At 52.8% G+C, this 19,211-nt stretch overlaps 1 protein-coding gene across 3 annotated transcripts; it reads left to right on the top strand.

Moving 5' to 3' along the window:
• Window positions 1-1,813: 1,813 nt before the first annotated feature.
• On the top strand, window positions 1,814-18,429 carry LOC111146308 (transmembrane protein 130). 3 transcript variants are annotated; one of them, XM_022501807.1, is made up of 8 exons: window positions 1,814-1,924; window positions 8,024-8,329; window positions 9,618-9,777; window positions 13,468-13,634; window positions 14,415-14,499; window positions 15,634-15,836; window positions 17,599-17,711; window positions 18,079-18,429. In XM_022501807.1, exons 1-8 carry the CDS (start codon window positions 1,840-1,842, stop codon window positions 18,229-18,231), a joined length of 1,272 nt encoding a protein of 423 aa, XP_022357515.1. In that variant the 5' UTR covers window positions 1,814-1,839; the 3' UTR covers window positions 18,232-18,429. The 3 variants fall into 3 exon arrangements, with proteins under 3 accessions (XP_022357515.1, XP_022357514.1, XP_022357516.1); XM_022501806.1 differs by having other exon boundaries at window positions 18,043-18,231; XM_022501808.1 differs by lacking the exon at window positions 8,024-8,329 and having other exon boundaries at window positions 1,840-1,924.
• The last annotated feature ends 782 nt before the right edge of the window (window positions 18,430-19,211 follow it).

A 19,211-nucleotide genomic window follows, 5' to 3' on the forward strand; every position in this document is an offset into this window, starting at 1 on the left:
TGAGGCCGAGTCACATGCTCCACTCACTGAGCTAGCCAGTGCCCCTGCATTTAGTTTGTTTTAAAAGCCACTAATAACCAGACCTTTGAATAATGTTAAACAGTGGGGCACCAGGGTGGCTCAGTGAGTTCAATCCTCTGCCTTCAGCTCAGGTCATGATCCCAGGGTCCTGGGATGGAGCCCCACATCAGGTTCTCTGCTCCGCAGGGAGCCTGCTTTCTCCTCTCTCTCTGCCTGCCTCTCTGCCTACTTGTGATCTCTGTCAAATAAATAAATATTTTAAAAAATTAAAAAAAATGTTAAATAGTTAAATACTTGAAACTCGGTTTATTAACCTTAACATTTTCCCCCCCACCACAATTTTCTCCCCAGTTCCTGATGGACTAGCGACACTCTCCCAGGTCTGTAAGCAATTCCAATGACGACGGCAAATACTGATCATGTGTACTGTCCCAAGCACTGTTGTATGTGTTAACTCATTTGATCCTTGCTACAGTCTCATAGAGTAGGAACTATTTCCATTTTAAAGGAAAGGAAAATGAGGGACTCAGAGGAAAGTGATTTTCCCAAGGACACGTAACTCTCAGAAGGAATCCAAAGTCTCCTGCTTCCTAGGCCTGGTATTGTCCCCACGATGTTGATTGCTGCTACTGAGGGGGGGGTGATGACGCCTGTCTAGCACTTTCAACTCTCCTGGGGAGGCTCACTCAGATCTGTTCCCCCTCCCTTAGGGTGCGATGGCAGCCATCGCACCCTAAGGGAGGGGGAACAGATCTGAGTGAGTGTGGCCAGTGAGCCCATCCTCCGTGAAGGCCACCGCTGTCCCAGAGACAGAGGCCATACCCGCAGGTGTCTTCACTCCCATGCTGCGATTCAAGTCATGGTCCATCCAAGCCCACCAGGCAAGAGGGGTTCATCCAACCTCCCTCCCTTACCCAAGTACAGGCTTAAGCAAAGGCAGATGTGCGACAAGGATCCAAGCCGCCAGCTTCCAGTCTTGGAAGACAAGACAGGACAGCCACCTTCTAGAAGGAAAGACCTGCTTCACTCTATTATGACGGGTGGAAGCGCCAGCACAGGCCAAAGAGGGGCCTGGTCACCCCTCACTGCGGCTGTCTGAGTCTCACAAGGCCCTCAGTGACACCCTAGCCGCAGCTGTGGGCACGAGCAGTTTGACAGCAGGGACAGAGGGTAAACTGAGGAATGACCGGAGACTCGGCGGAGGTGCTTGACTCCCTCCCTCAGGAGGGATATGAGGTGCTTGCAGTCCCTCTGCCCAGCGCCTCGCACGCAATGAGGGCTTCACGGGAATGAGTCGCTCTCCAAATCGTGTGCGTCAAGAGGAGATATGGCAACTGGAGAAGAACCCAAAGGGGCCTGCGCACGGCTTTGCAGCGGGGCGCGCGCCTTTGGGGACGCTGAGTCAGAGACGGCGGGCGCGGACACGGGGAGGCGGCGCAGACAGGAGGAGCGCAGACCCGGGGAGGGGAGGATGGTGGGGAGACGAGGGATAAAGGGAGGAGAGAAGAGAGGAGGGGAGGGGGCGCGGGAGGCGGCGCGCACTCGGGAAGGCGGGGGTTCGTGGGGAAAGGAGGGGTATGGCGAGGGGAGGGAGGGACGCGGGGAGGGGGCGCGGCGCGGCGCGGCTGACGCGGGCCGGGGTCGGCGCGGCGGGCTGTGGGCGGCGGCGGCGCGCAGAGACACAGCGTCGCGAGGCGAGGACGAGCGAGCGCCGCTCCCGCACCTCCCCGCATAGCCCGCGCCGCGCGCCCGGAGGAGCGGCCGCAGCCTCCGAGTCAGCCGCGTCCCCTCCGCGCTCCTGCCGCTCCCGGCGCAGCCATGGCCCCGGCCTTCTGGCCGATCCTCAGCCGCGTCCTTTGGCTCGCCTGCCTCCTGCCCTTGGCCCCGGCTAGGGTGGCCGCAGGTAAGGCGCTGCGCGGGCCGGCCGTCCGCCCCACTGCAGCCGCAGCGCGCCCGGGGCCTCGGGGCGGTCCAGCCATGCGCCCTGAGCGCACCTCCCTCCTCCGGGGCAGCCTCTGCAGCGCGCAGCGGAGGGGAGCGTGGCCAGCCTGCCCCTCGAAGCCCTCTCTTCTCTCCCTCCATCCTTCTCCCTAGAAGTCGGCCCCGCCCTCGAGGGGTCTCCCGCGCTCCTCGGTTCCTGCCGCCACCTCCAGATCGGCCCTGTCCTGGGAACCGCGCGCGGTGGCCAGTGCACCCATGCGGGTGCCCGGGGGGCCTCGCAGCCGCTGGGAGGTGGGGCTGGGAGGACGATGCGGGGAGACCGGGAATGTGCGGGACCCGTCATCACGCCACAGCCCCCCAGAGAGCGTGGACAGGTCGTCCGCTGAGCAGCGTCTTTGCCTTTAAATGTCGTCTTATCTGGAGAGGTTTTCCTCCCTGTGTTGGCTTCAGGGAGGCTGCCATTTCGTCTTTGGAATGGTTTCCAAAATGGACCCCGAGCTGACAGGTTCTTCTGGGTGCTCCCCCCGCCCCCCCACCCTGCTCCGCCGGGCCGTGCTTCTATGCTCTCTACTTCCCCACCGCGGAAAGGCCAGCACCAACCTTTCTGCCACATTTTGGCGACAACAAAAGGATCCGGATTGGAGAGTAGTTGGGGGAGAGGTGGGATGTGGGCAGCTCTGGTGATATGCGTGTGTTAAATTGACAACATTTTCCATTATGTCCCTTCCCCCGCCCCCCCCCCCAAGAATGGTAGAAAGAGGAAGCGATCTAATGCCAAATCGTGTAAGACAATGGAAAAGGTAAAAATAAAAACCTGCATTTTAGGGATGAATTAGGAGAATTTTGTGGGAACTGTGCTTGGTCAGGATTACCTGCTTCCCTCCTGGAATTTTCATGTAGAGATGGTGGTCTCTTGTCCATTGGCTTTACATGTATCTGGAAATAAATGATCACCATGGCGTGAATTGCAAACCAGAAAAAAAAAAAGTACATTAATTCTTTGGAAGTCATGTGTGGTTCCCAGCCCGGCCTATTGATGATATGATCGAAATAAGCTGGGAATGAGGCTGGGGAGCATACCTTCTCCCTCACACACGGGTTCAAATCAGAGACTTGGAAGCCCTTTCCATTCTTCCTGGGGTCTGGGTCAGCCTGCACTGGACACTTCCCACACTGGAAGTCAAAGTCAGAGTCCAAGGACTGGACCATTCATGAATTCCAGGTTATGTTGTTCAGACTTCCAAGGTCCCTTGGGAGGTGTTTGGGGCTGTGCACACGTGCAGTGTGAAAGAGCCGATGCGGCCATTTTCTGGAATGTTCAGGGTCCCACATGCGTGGGAAGGTGTGCTCCAAAGGGAAGCCCACGGCACCTGTTAGTGAGTGAGTGTGGCTTCTGTGGGTCAGGCTTCGTGACAGTTGCCACTTCGCTTTTTGCTTTGGCCCTTTCAGCTCTGGGTCACTCAGTGCACCCATGGAGCCCCCTATGCCCCTCCCTTAGCTGTTGCTCTATACTCCAAGGCCATGTCACCTGGGCTCCCAAACCTGGAAAGATAGGTTTGGATGGGTAGGGCAACAGGATCTGGGCTTGGTTCCTTTAGCCACAAGTGGCAAAGCCTTCATGGTCCGTTTCAGCTTAGATGCCGTGGACACTTCTTAGAGCCCCAAGGAAGAGAGGAGTGGCATTAACCAGGGGCTGTGAAACATATGCTTGAAAAATAAAAAATAAAAGCTTGAAAAAAAGTGCCCTCGGAGCCTCCCAGTGTGTGGACAGGTGTGGGGGCTCCTAGGAGCTGGGCCAGCCTCTGCAGCAAAGGAACTCTAGCCACAGCCCCTCCCCCCCGCCCCCCAACCCACCCCTCCTCCCAGCCAGTCCATCCCCCTGGCAACGGACCTGCGTAGCGCTGACACGCGCCTGTCTCCAGTCCACTGCAGATGCTGGATGGCCATTAGCATGCAGCCGAATGTCCCTGCCACCTGCCAGCCTCGCTCTGGCCCACGCTCCTCGCCTGGGGGGACGGGAGGGAGCCACAGGGAGATGGGAGGGGACGGCCCCTCTTTCTGGGAAGCCTGGCCAAGTGCCGCCTCACAGCCAAAGGGAGGGAGAAGAGAACTCAGCCCAGGGGAGGGGGGTGGGTACAGATTTGCTTGGTGACTCCAGGCTGTCACATGGGGCCCTCAGGGGACTCAATGTCCCTCAGTGTAAAATACGCACCGTATTTTGTTGCAGAAATCTCTGCCATAGCATCTGGAATTCTCTCTTGGGGATTAAGACACTGCAGGTCCCTTTGTCAGTGCCAGTCCAGACGACTTCACAATCTCTGGGGCAGGGGATTCAGAACAGGGAATATGTGACAAAGGGAAAGGCTAGAGCAGGAGTCCCCAGTAGGAACAGACAACACTGCCTAAGCGTGAAGGGGACGCAGCTTTGCTGTTCCAGCTTCGTTGAGTCTACCAAGTCTCTAGTGAGCTCCCTGAGGACAAGAGGCATTTCCTACACTTCTGGGTTCCCCCACCACTTGTGGGGTGGGGGACAAGGAAGGGGCTCAGTCAGTACCACCTGACTGAACAGTCTCCTGGGACAGTGCTAGGTGGGCTGGTCCCTCTGCCACACTCTTCCCTCCAGGAGCCTTGGGCAACAGCAGTATTAAACACGTACTATGTGTCAAGCACTTTGCTGGGCGCATGGGGAAATGACAATGACCCCTGCCCTCGAGGAGCTTGCAGTTCAACAAGGGAGACAAAGAAACCTTCATGCCCATGTGAGGTTGCGACCACTGTGTGCCCAGGCTGCTTGGAGAGCACTGAGAGGGAAAGGGGTTCAGGGAAGCTTTCCTGGAAGAGGTTATATCCGCCGACATGTAGGTAGAGAGGGGCAGTGGGGACAGGGTGTACAAAGGCCCTGAGGTTAGGAAGGACAGAACAGGTTGGGAGAGCTGCAAGAGTTAAAGTGGCCAGCCCCAGCATGGATGTGCCAGAGTGTGAGTTCGGACTCCACACTGAGGCCGGTCCATGAACACATTAGGTGTGGAGGAAGCTCCTTGCTGGTGGGGGTTCGGGGGTGGATGGTGCTGAGAGAAGGGAGGATAGGAGGCCGAGTGCCAGGGCCAAGGATGAAGCAGTAACTATGGCTTGAATGCTGGCTAGTCATGATGGAGAGGAAGCAAACGTGCTCAGATGGGAGGAGTAGTGGCAAAGGACTCGGGATTGACTGATTCCTGGGACAGCTGTTCCCTTGGCCCCAATGGAGAGCAAGGGCTGAAAATGGTAGGTGTGGGGAGGGGAGAGCCCTAGACCAGCACTGTCCAGCAGAACATGGGGTGATGAAGGAAAAAGTCTACATCTGCCCTGAAGGGTAGTTACTAACCCCATTTGGCTCTGAAGCACTTGAAATTGTGGCTAGTGCAATTGAAGAATTGAATTTCCAGTGTTGGTTCAATTTAAGTAATTAACTTTGATTAATTTAAGTGTAATTACATGTGGTTAGCAGCTCCTGTTTTGCTCAGTGCAGATCGGGAGCCCAGAAAGTAGGTCTAGGTTACTTGGTTCCGCCAGCGTTTAGGAGGCATCCAAAACCAGGAGAGCAGATGCGAGTGGCCAGGAAGGTGGGTGGGAGTGAGGGAAATGAGCGGAGAGGGGCTTGGGGCCCCTCCAGCCTTCCATCTATGTCTGCTCTTCTGGTGAGGTATATGTTCGTACAGGCTGGACACTCTCGAACCTGTCGCCCTTCAGAAACCTCACCTGAAGAGGAAGTTTACAAATTATAACCAAATCGTCACCAAGACTTGCAAGAGTGCGACTGGCAAGAGTGAGGGGTTCTGGGAATCAAGATCTACCTGTTTGGGGTGCCTGGCTGGCTCAGTCAGTACAGCATACGACTTTTGATCTCAGGGTAGTGAGTTCGAACCCGTGTTGGATGTAGAGATGGCTGAAAAACAAAATCTTTAAAAAAATGAGAGAGAAAAAAAGATATTCCTGCTCTAGGGATTATCATACCCAGAGTGAAATTCACATTAGTGTGACTGTGGACGTGCTTTAGATGTGTTGTCCTGTGAAAATAAAATAATTCAAAACTGTGTGCAGAGTGGGATTATGTCACATTAAAAACTTCTATGCATGAAAAAGAGACACGAGGACAGGAGTCTGGTTGCAGCTGTTTTGTGGAAGTAGGATAATGGGACCTTTCTAGTATTCTTTTTTTATTTTTAAAGACTTTATTTATTTATTTGACAGAGAAAGATCACAAGTGGCAGAAAGGCAGGCAGAGAGAGAAGCAGGCTCCCTGCTGAGCAAAGAGCCTGATGTGGGGCTTGATCCCAGGACCCTGAGATCATGATCCAAGCTGAAGGCAGTGGCTTAACCCACTGAGCCACCCAGGCGCCCCTTCTAATATTCTTTACACAGATGTATGTATTACTTTCATGATGGAAAGAAAGCTTGTTTTATATATCTTACTTTGTTTAGATAATAAAATGTTATGCACAAAGTAAAGCAGTTGAAGAATAATGACTTAGGAAAAGACCCGTGATATGGAATTGAAAACAACAATGATAGAATACAGAATTCCAGATTATGAGCACAATCTTTTTTCAAGTAAGAAATGCACACATATGGTAACACTGGGTTGTTACTGATTATTTTTATTTTTAAGAGAATTGTTTAAGTTTTAATTTTCTATTTTCTCTATTTTCGGGTTACAGTTAGTTTTACTTTCCATGCGGTAGTCAGTCGGGAGGGGGGTGGTATTTGTAGAGGGCCGTGACCCGGCCTCCAATCCATACACTCAAGGCCCTGTTCTCTGTTAGGATCCTCTAAGACTTGATTCCCAGGTTCCCTATAAGAGCCGCATCCCCCACATTTTAGTTCAAGTTTCCTGAGGAGTTGAGCAGCCTTACAGGTGCAGCGTTGGCCCCAGTGGGAATTGCGGAGGTCATTTAAGAGCAGTGAGCATTGGGGGTCCAGTGACAATGAACATAGGTGACAATGAAGATATTACATATCTTTACTACCGAGTACTTGAAATGCAGTTGCGCGGGGGGGGGGTGGGCGGCGTGATGGACAGCGGTGGCGACCTGGGTGGCTCAGTCTGTTAAGTGTCTGCCTTCAGTTCAGGTCATGACCCCTGCTCCTGGGATGGAGTTGGGCTCCCTGCTTTGTGGGGATTCAGGTTCCCCCTCTCCGTGTGCCCCTCCCCGCCCATGCTCTAGCCAGTGCACTCCCTCTCTCTCAAATAAATAAATAAAATCTTAAAAAAAAAAAAAGAAAGAAAGAAAGAAATGCAGCTACTGTGGCTAAGAAAGTGGGTTCTAAATTTTGTTTCATTGTAGCTGAAACCTACACAGCCATGCATGGCCAGTGGCTGCTGTGCTGGGCAGTGAAGATCTAGAATGTTTTCCTTTAGGTTCAGAAGAAGGCTTGGCTTGGGGCGCCTGGGTGGCTCAGTGGGTTAAGCCTCTGCCTTCCGCTCAGGTCATGATCTCAGGGTCCTGGAATCCCTGGGATGGAGCCCCTCATCGGGCTCTCTGCTCAGCGGGGAGCCTGCTTCCCTTCCTCTCTCTCTGCCTGCCTGTCTTCCTACTTGTGATCTCTGTCTGTCAAATAAATAAATAAAATCTTTTAAAAAAAGAAGAAGAAGAAGGGTTGGCTTGAATCACAGTAGACCTTTGTCCCAGGGTTGGTCTATCACTGTCTAGGCATTTGGCCTCTAAGAGGGTCCAGACTTTGTGTTTCAGATCGGAATTTTGTTTGACATGGAAAGACTAGTCCGAAGGAGTGGGTAATAGAGGGCAATTTTTTTGGCAGCAACCAAGAGGGTCCCTCCCGTGACATACGTTGGCAGTCATTTTCATAGCTAAGAAATAAGTCTGGCCAGGTCAGGCCTGGGCTCTGTTTTGCAATCCCAGCTTACACTGAACCAGCCACATGACCCTTGGGCAAGTCACTTGTGCAGGCTGAGCCTCAGTTTCTCCACTTATAAAACAATAAGAGAAGCTAGCCCGGAGGCTGACGGTGGGTTCCCTGCCACAACTGTCCTGAAACACAGTCTTTGTCTCTGGACTTCTAGGGCTGTATGAACTGCACCTCACCACTGATGGCCCTGCCACCACGGGGGCAGAGGTGACGATCACAGCTAGCCTGGTGGCCAGAGACAATGGCAGTCTGGTCCTGCCCACCAACACCCGCCTCTACCACTTCCACTGGATCCATACCCCGCTGCTGCTCACAGGGAAGACCGATGAGGCTTTCAGCTCCACCATCCGTGCCGTGGGGACCGTGCCTGGGGACTTCCCGGTTTCCGTCTGGGTCACCGCTGCCAACTGCTGGACATGCCCGCCTGTGGCCAGGAGCCTCCTCGTCCTCCCCATCACAGGTGAGGAACTTTTCTGTTTGCTAATTGGCCTTCAAACTCTTGCTGCAGAAAAAAACCATCCAGTCTGGTTAGTAATGGTATGAACAGGAATCGGACTCATGGTCTCTTCTCCATTATCTGTGTTGGAATGGACACTTAAAGCACATGTTGCTACTGGGGCTATAAATTAACACAACCCTTTGGAGAGCAGCTGATCGATACTTTTCAATGGTTATGCACTATTTCAGTCTCTGGTCTGTTCATTCTCGTCCCTCCAGCTTCCCACCCTAACACTCCTCTCTCCTTCCAGGAAGTCCCTGCTCTCTGAGTTTACAATCTGTCAAAGAATTTGTCTTCAGGAAGTACATTTCCATTTGGATAATGTTTTATGCACAAATATGTTCATTGAAGTGGTGTTTATAACAACAGAAGAAAATATTAGCCAAGCTTAGTTTGCAACCATAAAGGGACTGGTTAAGTATGTGGATATAATTTGTATAATGAATAACAATGACATTTACAAAGACTTTGTAATGTCCTGAGGGAATATTCCTGCTTATAAAATTTTAAAAAGCAAAACACAGACTTCTATAACCAATTTGCTTAACTGTGTTTAACATATATATGTATATGTAATGTGCATCTTTATTAAATATGTACACACAAATGCTTTGCAGCTCTTCAAAACATCAACAAAAGTTGTGTTTGAATGACTCGTGGTTTCTTTTCATCCTACATTTCAGCATTTTTCCAAATGAGCTTTATTGAGCACACCTTACTTTCTGCATTTGGGGTGAAAAAAAATCAGCTCCTAATTTTTATTTATTTATTTATTTATTGGGGGGTAGAAAAGAAGACACAGAACAGCGATCCTTACCCAGTCCAGCACATTGGGAGTACAGCTGTGATCAGTAGAAGTGCTAATTTTTTTTCTAGACACATCTAATAATCTGAAATCTCTCTTGAGAATTTATTTCAAAGCCTATGCCTTTTCTCCTGGTCCTGGGCATCTTTTATGCCAGAAAGTTCGGGATCCTGATGAAAGTGCCGTTTGAGCAAGGCAGTGCGTGTGGCGTGTGCTGTGAGTCTTAACCAGTGTCCCAGGGTCCCAAGCAGCAGGGCAAAGATGTGGGGGCTGTGTGTCTCTATGTTCAGTGACCTGCAGGGTCCCTCCTGCCTCCACTCAGCTCTGACAGCCAGAAGGTCCCGGTGGGGACAGGTTGTCCTGCCAGCTGGCCTCTGACATCACTCCTTGGCCCCGCCTTCCCGCCCCCTTGGGGGACTCACCTGCTTATGATCTCTCTCCCAGAGCTCCTTGTGGGTAACCTCGTTGTCACCCAGAACACCTCCCTGCCCTGGCCCAGCTCTTACCTCACCAAGACAGTCCTTAAAGTTTCCTTCCTTCTCCATGACCCGAGCAACTTCTTCAAGACGGCCTCATTTCTCTACAACTGGGACTTCGGAGATGGGTATGTGCTTCCCCACTGATGCCCCAAAGCTTTGGCCTGCGGTTGGTGGCCCCACAGTCCCACGCAAAGTGCTCTGTACTTTCCCACCCTTACCTCCTCACTCCTTCTCACTCCAAACCTTCCTTCCACACCTGCTCTGTGTCAAGCATGGGGTGGGTAGCGACCAGCGTGAGCCAGTCACAAGACCTGCCTCCGAGGTGCCTACAACCTGGTAGAGGAGGTCACTGGTGCCCCAGACATCCCTTTAAGAAAGGTCAAAGTAGGGTTTTTCTCCATTTGACTCTGGAAGGACCTATTTGGCTGATGGAACCTGCAATCATACACATGTGGCAGAACTCGGGTGTTCTGGCTTCATTTCTCCAGACTTCTCCTCTCCGAACAAGTCTGGCTGGAGGAGACAGGTCAGGGAGTAGGGCTCAGGGACGGAGCCCAGGCAGCCCACAGACACTCTGATCTCCTCTGAGGGTAGTGCTCTGCTGAGACCCTTCAGTCCATTTCGGTCTCCTCGAGTCCCTGGCTGATGGCCCTTCCTACTGTATCCCATATATTTCCACCTTCCATTGGTGGAAACCAACTTCCACCAGCCAACTTCTGTTGGCGTCCTTAAGACATTTCTCAGGTTTGCAGAGAAACACAGACCAATCTTTCAAGTTCATCGGAGGCTTAGTAATCCTTCTTGTGCATCACTCCGCACCCCCATGGGACTTACAGGTCAATATGCTTTCTTTCTTTCTTTTTTTTTTTTTAAAGATTTTATTTATTTTATTTGACAGGCAGAGATTACAAGTAGGCAGAGAGGCAGAGGCAGGCAGAGAGAGAGAGGAGGAAGCAGGATCCCCGCTGAGCAGAGAGCCCGATACGGGGCTCAATCCCAGGACCCTGGGATCATGACCAGAGCCTAAGGCAGAGGCTTTAACCCAGTGAGCCACCCAGGTGCCCCTCAACATGCTTTCTTACATACAGTAATAAGTTAGAAAACAAAGTGGGGACTCCTAATTATAGCAAAAATAGTACATAAACATAGGATCACACTTACTGGAAATGGACAAGACCCTGTGTGAAGAAAACTGGAGCTACTAAGACTTATCAAAGATTTTTTAAAAGATTTTATTTATTTATTTGAGAGAGAGGGGGGAGACCCCAGAGTGCAAGTAAGAGGGAGAAGCAGACTCTGCTGAGCAGAGAGCTGGACGTAACATGTGGTCAGTCCCAGGACCTTGAGCTCATGACCTGAGCTGAAGGCAGACGCTTAACCGACTGAGCCACCCAGGCGCCCCAACTAAGAGGTCTTAACGATTTGAGTAGATGTGTTATGTACACCATGTCCAGGATGGAAACTTAATATTGCAAAGATGTCCTTTTCCCTCTAGTTATCCCATAAGCTTGATGCAAGTCCAATAAATACTCCATTTAGTATAATTGTGGAATGTGACAAAGATTCTACAGTTCATCTAAATTTGGTGTTTAAGTATGCACATATATACACCCATATACGTATGCACGAGTGTATATATACATATAGACATGTGTAAAAATATGTCATTACAAACATACATGTGGTTTCATAACCTAAAGAACATCTGGAACATCTGTCACAAACCAGGGGACAGGCTCTATACTAACTAGGAGCATTTCTTTTCACATTAAATACTTTATTCACTATTTTTACTATAATGGGACATTCTTTGACTAGCCAATGAAACAAGACAAGAAAAAGAAATATAAATACTGTAAGGGAGGAGATAAAAATCATCACACACATAGATGATCTGGGAAACACTAGAGACTCAACTGAAAAATCTTAGAACTAAAAAGAGATTTTCATGATATGGCTGGTTATAAAACAAAGATTCATAGCCTTTCCATATGATGGCAATAGGAAAAAAACTTTTATAATAGTTATAAAACAGGAAAACTAAGAATAAACTTAGCCCAAAATGTTAGGGTTTATGTAAATAAAACTCCAGATTGTACCTAGAACCTTAAAAAAATGAAGAGAGAATGCCTCAATATTGTCAGAAGGAAAAAAGATCAGAAAAGCAGAATGATCAGGGCGCCTGAGTGGCTCAGTGGGTTAAGCCCCTGCCTTTGGCTCAGGTCATGGTCTCAGGGTCCTGGGATCAAGCCCCGCTTGGAGTTCTCTGCTCACCAGGGAGCCTGCTTCCCACTCTCTCTCTGCCTGCCTCTCTGCCCACTTGTGATCTCTCTCTGTCAAAAAAATAAATAAAAGGGGCGCCTGGGTGGCTCAGTGGGTTAAAGCCTCTGCCTTCGGCTCAGGTCATGATCCCAGAGTCCTGGGATTGAGCCCCGCATCGGGCTCTCTGCTCAGCAGGGAGCCTGCTTCCTCCTTCTCTCTCTCTGCCTGCCTCTCTGCCTAATTGTGATCTCTGTCTGTCAAATAAATAAAATCTTTAAAAAAATAAATAAATAAATAAAATCTTAAAAAAAAAAAAGAAAAGCAGAAAGCTGATGAGGGAGGATGGGGAGAAGTAGAAATGCATACATAAATGTATTTTCAAAGCTACAAATAGGGGCACCTGCTGGCTCCATCAGTAGAGCTTGCAACTCTTGATCTCTGGGTTGTGAGTTTGAGCTCCATATTAGGTGTAGAGATTACTTAAAAGTAAAATTTAAAAAAAAAGAAAGTCACAAATAATTTGCAGCAATCAAAGGCTGCTCAACAGAACAGACCAGAAAAAGCAGACACAAACCTGAGTTTATACACACATCTATTATATGCTAACAGTGGTATTTTCTAGCCAGTGAGTAAAGATAGATTATTTAATAAATGGCACTCAGGCAGTTGGTTAACTATTTAGAAGAAAAACAATCTTATCCTCAACAAAAGCAATTCCAGATAGACTGAAAAATCAAATATAATGAACCAGGACTAGATTGAAATGTAAATGATCCCCTGCAATTGGATAATTTGGCAGTGGGGAAAGCATTTCTAAGAATAGAGAAACAGAGGCAGAACCTAGGAAGGAAAAGATAATGCTAGATTTGGCTCATTAGATTTAAAATCTGAGTATGAAAGAAGTAAATCAAACAACAAGGCAAAAGTTAAACTGGGTTAAACTGGGTTTAGAAAATATTCGGGAGATATTTAATGGGCTAAACTTCATATGTAAAGAGCATTGAGAAATCAACAAAGATTTTCTTTATTATTAGACTTCCTTTTGAAATAATTCAGGTAATTGCAGGAAAAAGCATGATATTATATACTTTACATGTCATATTGTAACCTATGATGGAGATATGATTTTGTGTTACAGATGAGAAAAGTAAGATTGAGACTTATACAGATAGGAAATCTAGAACTGAGATTCAAAGCCAAGTATGTCATAACTCCAAAGTATATACTTTTTTCCCTATCAGGATTGTTCTTGTCTCTAATGCAGGGGCTTTTTTAGATTTCTGGTGGAACGGGGCAGAGCACTTCCTGGCAGGTGACAGGCCCTTGTTGCTGGGAGTTCTCCCACCTGTCACTTAAAAGCACAAAGATAACCTGCAGCCACTTCACCCAAGCATGGCTGACCTTGCATCCTGGCTGGCTCTGGGGGGTGCTGCTGTGATGATGTCCGGTTTGCTCACAAGTCATTGGTAGCCGAGCTTGTCACTCCACGGACACCCCTGACTCTAAGAGCCCATGTGAGTCACTTCTGTCATCTCCCTCCTGTCACCTTACAGCACCCAGATGGTGACTAAAGACGCTATGGTCTATTACAACTATTCCATCATTGGAACCTTCACTGTGAAGCTCAAGGTGGTGGCTGAGTGGGAACAGGCAACGCAGAATGCCGGGAAGGGCATCATGCAGAAGACAGGCGACTTCTCTGCCTCGCTGAAGCTGCAGGGTGGGTTTCCGGGGCGTCCGGCCCCCTGGGGAGCCCTGGGCAGCACTCTTTCCGGGATTGGAGCCCATGAAGTTCAGAGTGGCTCCAGCTGGGCACGGGGCGGGGCTGAGCTTGGATGCCTGTCCTCTCTTCGCGTCCCCCAGGCAGCCCTCTGAGCAGTTGGCCACTATCCCCACTTCGGAGGGGGCACTGGAGGCCACGGAGGATGTCACATGGCCAGCAAGGGGCAGAGCTGGATTTGAACCCAGGCCCGCCTGCTCCCAGAGCCTGAGCCTGTGGCCAGACACTGTGCTGTGAGCCAGTGGGTCCACGTGGCTCTTTGCTCTCGGGCCACACTGGTGTCCTGCCAGGGACTGTCCTGTTGGGGCTGCGACAGCCTTGGTCTCCTGAAGAGAGGAGATGCCCCAACCCACCTTTCCCTGATTTTGGCAAGAAGGGGTGCTTGGGCAGCTGCGGCAGCTTTCTGAGCTGTGCTGCAGTGGGTGTGAATGGGGTGCTGTTTTCCCCGCATTGCACAGGTGGGGGTGGTGGTGATCCAGAGCTAGCCCTCCATCCTGGTTACCAGAGCCCCGCCAGCTTCCTCCAGCATCGTCACTCTGAGAGCTCCAGCACCTGCTGCTATGGGGGGCGGGGGCAGAGTGGGACTCAGGCATGCCCTGGACAGACCTGCGACCCTCACCTTGGCAGAGACCCTCACAGGGTGGTAGTCACACAGCCCTGGGAGCTCTGAGACCACTGTCCTCAGCAGCCAGGTCTAATGGCGCCGTCTCTGCCTTTCAGAAACCCTTCGAGGCATCCAGGTGTTGGGGCCCACCCTAATCCAGACCTTTCAAAAGATGACAGTGACCTTGAACTTCCTGGGGAGGTGAGTGAACCCCAGAGACGACAGAGAACCCTGCCCACACTCTCTCCCGTGAGTAAGAGTGAGCCTGAGAGCTCCATCCCCTGAGAGGCCCCAAATTTGGAGGCCAGTGGAAGCTTCCACCACCTTGCCCGGCAGCTGTGGGAGAGTTGTGGGCACAGATCCATACTCAAGATCCAGGGGACAGGGCACAGGCCCTTTGGAGCTGTCTGCAGTGTGGGCATCAAGGCAAAGGCAGGCGAGGAACCAGGTGAAAAGCCCTCTGCGTGTGGCTCAGGCCTGCCTCCAGCCCCCAGAAAGCCACCTTGGGTGGGAACCAGCCCAGCTCTTGGCAAGAACAGCATTAAGCTGAGGATGTAGAAGCCAGGCATGTTCTTTGCACAAGGGTGGGTGGAGCCGCAGAGGTCAGTGGTCAGGGCTCAGCCCTCCAGGAACTCTGGCTGGGGAGACCGGCCCCACCTCTCAACTCAGGGCCATGACAGAGGGAAGCAAGGCTTGATGGGGAGCAAACAACACAGCCAAGAAAAGAGAAATATGAGCCATGGGGCTGGGGGAGTTTCTAAAGCTTGTGGGGAGCTTTGCGGGCAGGTGCTTAGGACTTGAGAGTGGAGTGGGAAGCCCGTCGGGCTTGGCAGATCCAATGGCTGAGGTGGCAGGAGTGTGTTTTACTTGGGCCTGGGGTGGCCTGTTCCACATTCCTGAGATGGATCTATGCTTTCCAGCTCCTGAGCCTGGGCTGTGGCAGGTGGATGACCCTCTCAGATCCTATTCAAATGCCACCTCCTCCAGGAAGCCTTCCCTGACTTCCCCATTAAGAATGTGCCCACCTGTCCCCTGTGCCTCCATAGCACACCCTGTGGGTCCCTGGAGCAATCATCCTGCCTCGTCCAGCACTCTGTGCCTATCCCTGTTTGCCTTACTAGCCTGGCACTCCCTTGGGGTCTGGGGTGGGGGGTGTCTTTTATTTACCATTGTGTTCTCTGGGTCTGGAAGGGGTGAAGCAGAGGCCAGGACAGCTAGGTGTTTTGTCCTAAAAAGGACACTGAAGTTCACGGTTGTCTGGCCTTTCTCAGGCTTGGTCTGTGCTCACACTGCTTGCTGAGCCATTGCTGAGAACCCACCCCCATTTCCCTGCAGCCCCCCTCTGACCGTGTGCTGGCGTCTCAAGCCTGAGTGCCTGCCGCTGGAGGAAGGGGAATGCCACCCCGTGTCGGTGGCCAGCACGGCCTACAACTTGACCCACACCTTCAGGGATCCCGGGGACTACTGCTTCAGCATCCGGGCTGAGAACATCATCAGCAAGACACACCAGTACCACAGGATCCAGGTGTGGCCCTCCAGTAAGTGACCTTCCCGGCCACCACCGCCGACATGCGAGCCAGCCCACTAACGTGAGAATCCTCACCAAACCTATGGCCCAACCAACACCGTTGACTCTATGCCCAGACCTCCCCAGCCCACCTGTGCCATCACCGGCCAGCCCAATACCCCTTGGTTCTACCAACACCAGCCCCGTGGGCCATACCAACACCTAACTTGACCACCCAGCTCTGCTGCCATTACCACACACACTCCCGATGGCCCTTCTGGCACCTTCCAGACCCAGGAGACACCACCATCCCCACTCCTCCCACCAGCCCCGCCACTGCCATCTGCACCCAGGCCCTCGATCCCATGCTGCCCAGCAGCCAACAGCTTTAACTCTCGCTCGCTGCCACTGTCACGGTCCCTGGTGTCCTTCCCATGTATTACCAATGCCACACTGTCCCCATCATAAGCACTCCCCCGCGATCACAAGCCTCCCTCCTCCGCCGTCACCTTGATCCTGGCACTGCTGTCACCACTAAAACCAGCCCCCAGGGAGTGGGTGCCGCTCAGCAGTGAAGTGGGGTCCCTGTCATCTGTCAGGACCCCTGGCCACCTCCCCTGGAATGTCCTTCCCCGAGTCTCTGTCAGGCCCGGCCCCTGGCTAGTCACAGGATTAGCTGATGATGGCTGAAGTTCTACCCTTCTTTTCCAGGGGTGGGAGCTCTTCTGTGACCCCAGAAAAGTACTTCCTTCCATAGAGGAGAAAGTGGAATCCCAGAACCCTAAGGGATGGTGTTTCAGGGGCCCAGCCAAGTCACAGCCCTTAGGGTACACACGGCAACCTCGCCAGGTGCCTTCGTCCCCCAGGTTGGACCCACAAGTGCACCACTGTCCCCTCCGGTCTCCCCAGTCCCTGTCTGAGCCACTGGGCAGACGCCGTGCTCCATTTTGAGCCCTGGCTGGCCTTGTGGACCTCCCTGGGAGTCTGGGGTCTTGCCTCCCCCAGCCCCTCCTGGGCGTTGAGTGCCCCGGGGTCCCCCGAATCCTGCAGAGGAGACAGCTTTCCAGCTCATCTGCGCTGCCTTTTCCTGGGAAGCAGAGCCTCCTGGCACACTGTGGCATCTACACCAGGGGTAGGGTGGAGAAGGGAGGAAGGGGGAGGGGGACCGCATTTGCCGATCACCTGCCATTCCCCTGGCACACTCACACCCCTCCCCTCGTGGCATCCCTGAGGCAGCCTCATGGGTCAGCATTAGCATCGGGGAGTTTGGTCAGAGCCGGGATTCGAACCCAGGACCACCTTACTGCAGACCCTGGGTTCTCCCTGTTTCCCCATGTACCTTCCTGACTCAGGGGGTCAAGGGGTGGAGCCTAGAGCTGGCGGAGGGCAGACAGCCACAGCAGGTCACAAGGCTCCGGTGTGTCCTCACAACAGCCTTCCCGTCTCCAAGGCAAGTCGCCTGAGTGAGGGTGGGGGGGCGATTGTGACTCTTGGATGGCCTGGTCATGGCTCCCATCCTGTGCTATTCATGAGGGCAAGTCATTAAGTCTGGCCCACTCTCAGGGGGTGGGGGACTTAGCTGCCCCTCTTGAAAGTGACCATCCAGTAACATGTGGACATATTTTAAAACCCTAACGCACCCCTCCTTGGTTTTTGTAGACTCCTAGATTGGCCCACTGGGGATTGGCCTAGTTGGGATCCACGTGCCTAAGTTAAAAATAGCTCTTGTGGGGTTTGACTGGCCTTCCCCACCAACTCCCCAGACCCATGACTTCACCGTGTCTCACTCCCAGGCATCCAGCCGGCCGTCTTTGCCTTCCCGTGCGCCACGCTGATCACCATGATGCTTGCCTTCATCATGTACATGACCCTACGGAATGCCACTCACCAGAAGGACATGGTAGAGGTGGGTGCTCACGAGGGTGGGGGGTGGACCATTGGGCCCTGACCAGAGAAGGGGGTGTGGACGTCACAGCGAGGTCCTAGGGCTGGGCACGATGTGCCCAAGAGAGTCGTAGACCACGCTGAGTTGGGCCCTTCCCATCAGACTGACCGCTGTGCTCAGCCCTTGCCAGCAGCTGGGCCCTGGGGAGGGCCACTGGAGGAGGGAGGTGCCAGGAGCAGAAAAGCCAAGGGCACGGGGCAGCACTGCAAGCCTCCAGGCAGCTGAGCTCGTAAGGCCCAGGTCAGAGAACTGGCAGGCGGGTGATTGACCCGTGGGGTTTTGTTCACCATAGGTGGCTGATTTTGACTTTTCCCCCATGTCTGACAAGAACCCGGAGCCTCCCGCTGGGGTCCGCTGCTGCTGCCAGATGTGCTGCGGGCCCTTCTTGCTGGAGACTCCCTCGGAGTACCTGGAAGTTGTCCGCGAGAACCACGGGCTGCTGCCGCCCCTCTACAAATCCGTCAAAACGTACACCGTGTGAGCGCCCCCCCGGTCCCGTCGTGGCATTAACTACTGCCAGCGGGGCTCTGCGGACAGGGCCGTGCGCGCAGCAGAGCAGGCGGGGCTCCAGATGCGGGGCTGTCCTCCCTGCTGGCCATCCATCTGTGTCTCCAGCTGCCACCATGAGCCTCCCGCAGCCCCACACCCCTGCCATCCGTCCATCTGTACAGTCCGGCCTCTGCTGTGAGCCCCTCTCAGTCTGCCCTTCCCGACCCCTTGCCTTTGAAGAGCCCCAAGTGGGGCCCCGACGCTCAGTGGGGTCCCTCCCCTCTCCCAAGGGTGCCTGGCTGCCCCTCACCATTCCTCCCCCCGTGTTGGCCCTTCTGCTGTCCGTCTGGGGTCTGAGCTTCTTCCCCGGGGTGGCCCTGCCCAGGTCAGAGAACTGGCAGGAAGGTCACCAAGGGTTGAGGCTACAACACAAAAGGTTATACACACAGAAACAAGCGCATGCGTGCGCACACTCACACACACACACAGATACACACGTCACACATGTCACACAGGCATCTCCGACCGTGGTGTCCTCTGTATCAGTGATGTTGGTTGCTGTGTCCTGAATTAGGACCAAAATGACATCGGACTTTCTGCACTTGGCCACGCGCAGCTTCTGGGCCCGGCCCTTCCCTTCGTGCACTGGTCCCTGTGGCTTCTGGGGCCCACTCTAAGGACACCCCGTTTCCTGCCTGCTTGCTGGGGGTGGGATGTGGGCGGGGCTAACGCTTCGTGAGTGCGGAGGGCTTTATAAACAGCACCTTCTGTTCCTGAGTCTGTTAACTTCCATGAAGGGAAAAGAGAAGCCAGCCAGCAGGGACATGGGTTCACTGTGGGGGATGGTGTCCTTGGCCCTCTGCATGGCCTGGGGGAGGAGGAGGCAGGTCTGGAGGGATCCCTTGGGGGAGCCTAGAGCTGGGGGAGACAGCGGATCCAGGTGCCTGCGGAGAGAGAACACAGTGTGCCCCC

The sequence above is a fragment of the Enhydra lutris genome, unplaced genomic scaffold (genome assembly GCF_002288905.1).
Source record: "Enhydra lutris kenyoni isolate GAN:26980312 unplaced genomic scaffold, ASM228890v2 scaffoldscaffold13, whole genome shotgun sequence".
Classification (NCBI taxonomy): domain Eukaryota; kingdom Metazoa; phylum Chordata; class Mammalia; order Carnivora; family Mustelidae; genus Enhydra; species Enhydra lutris.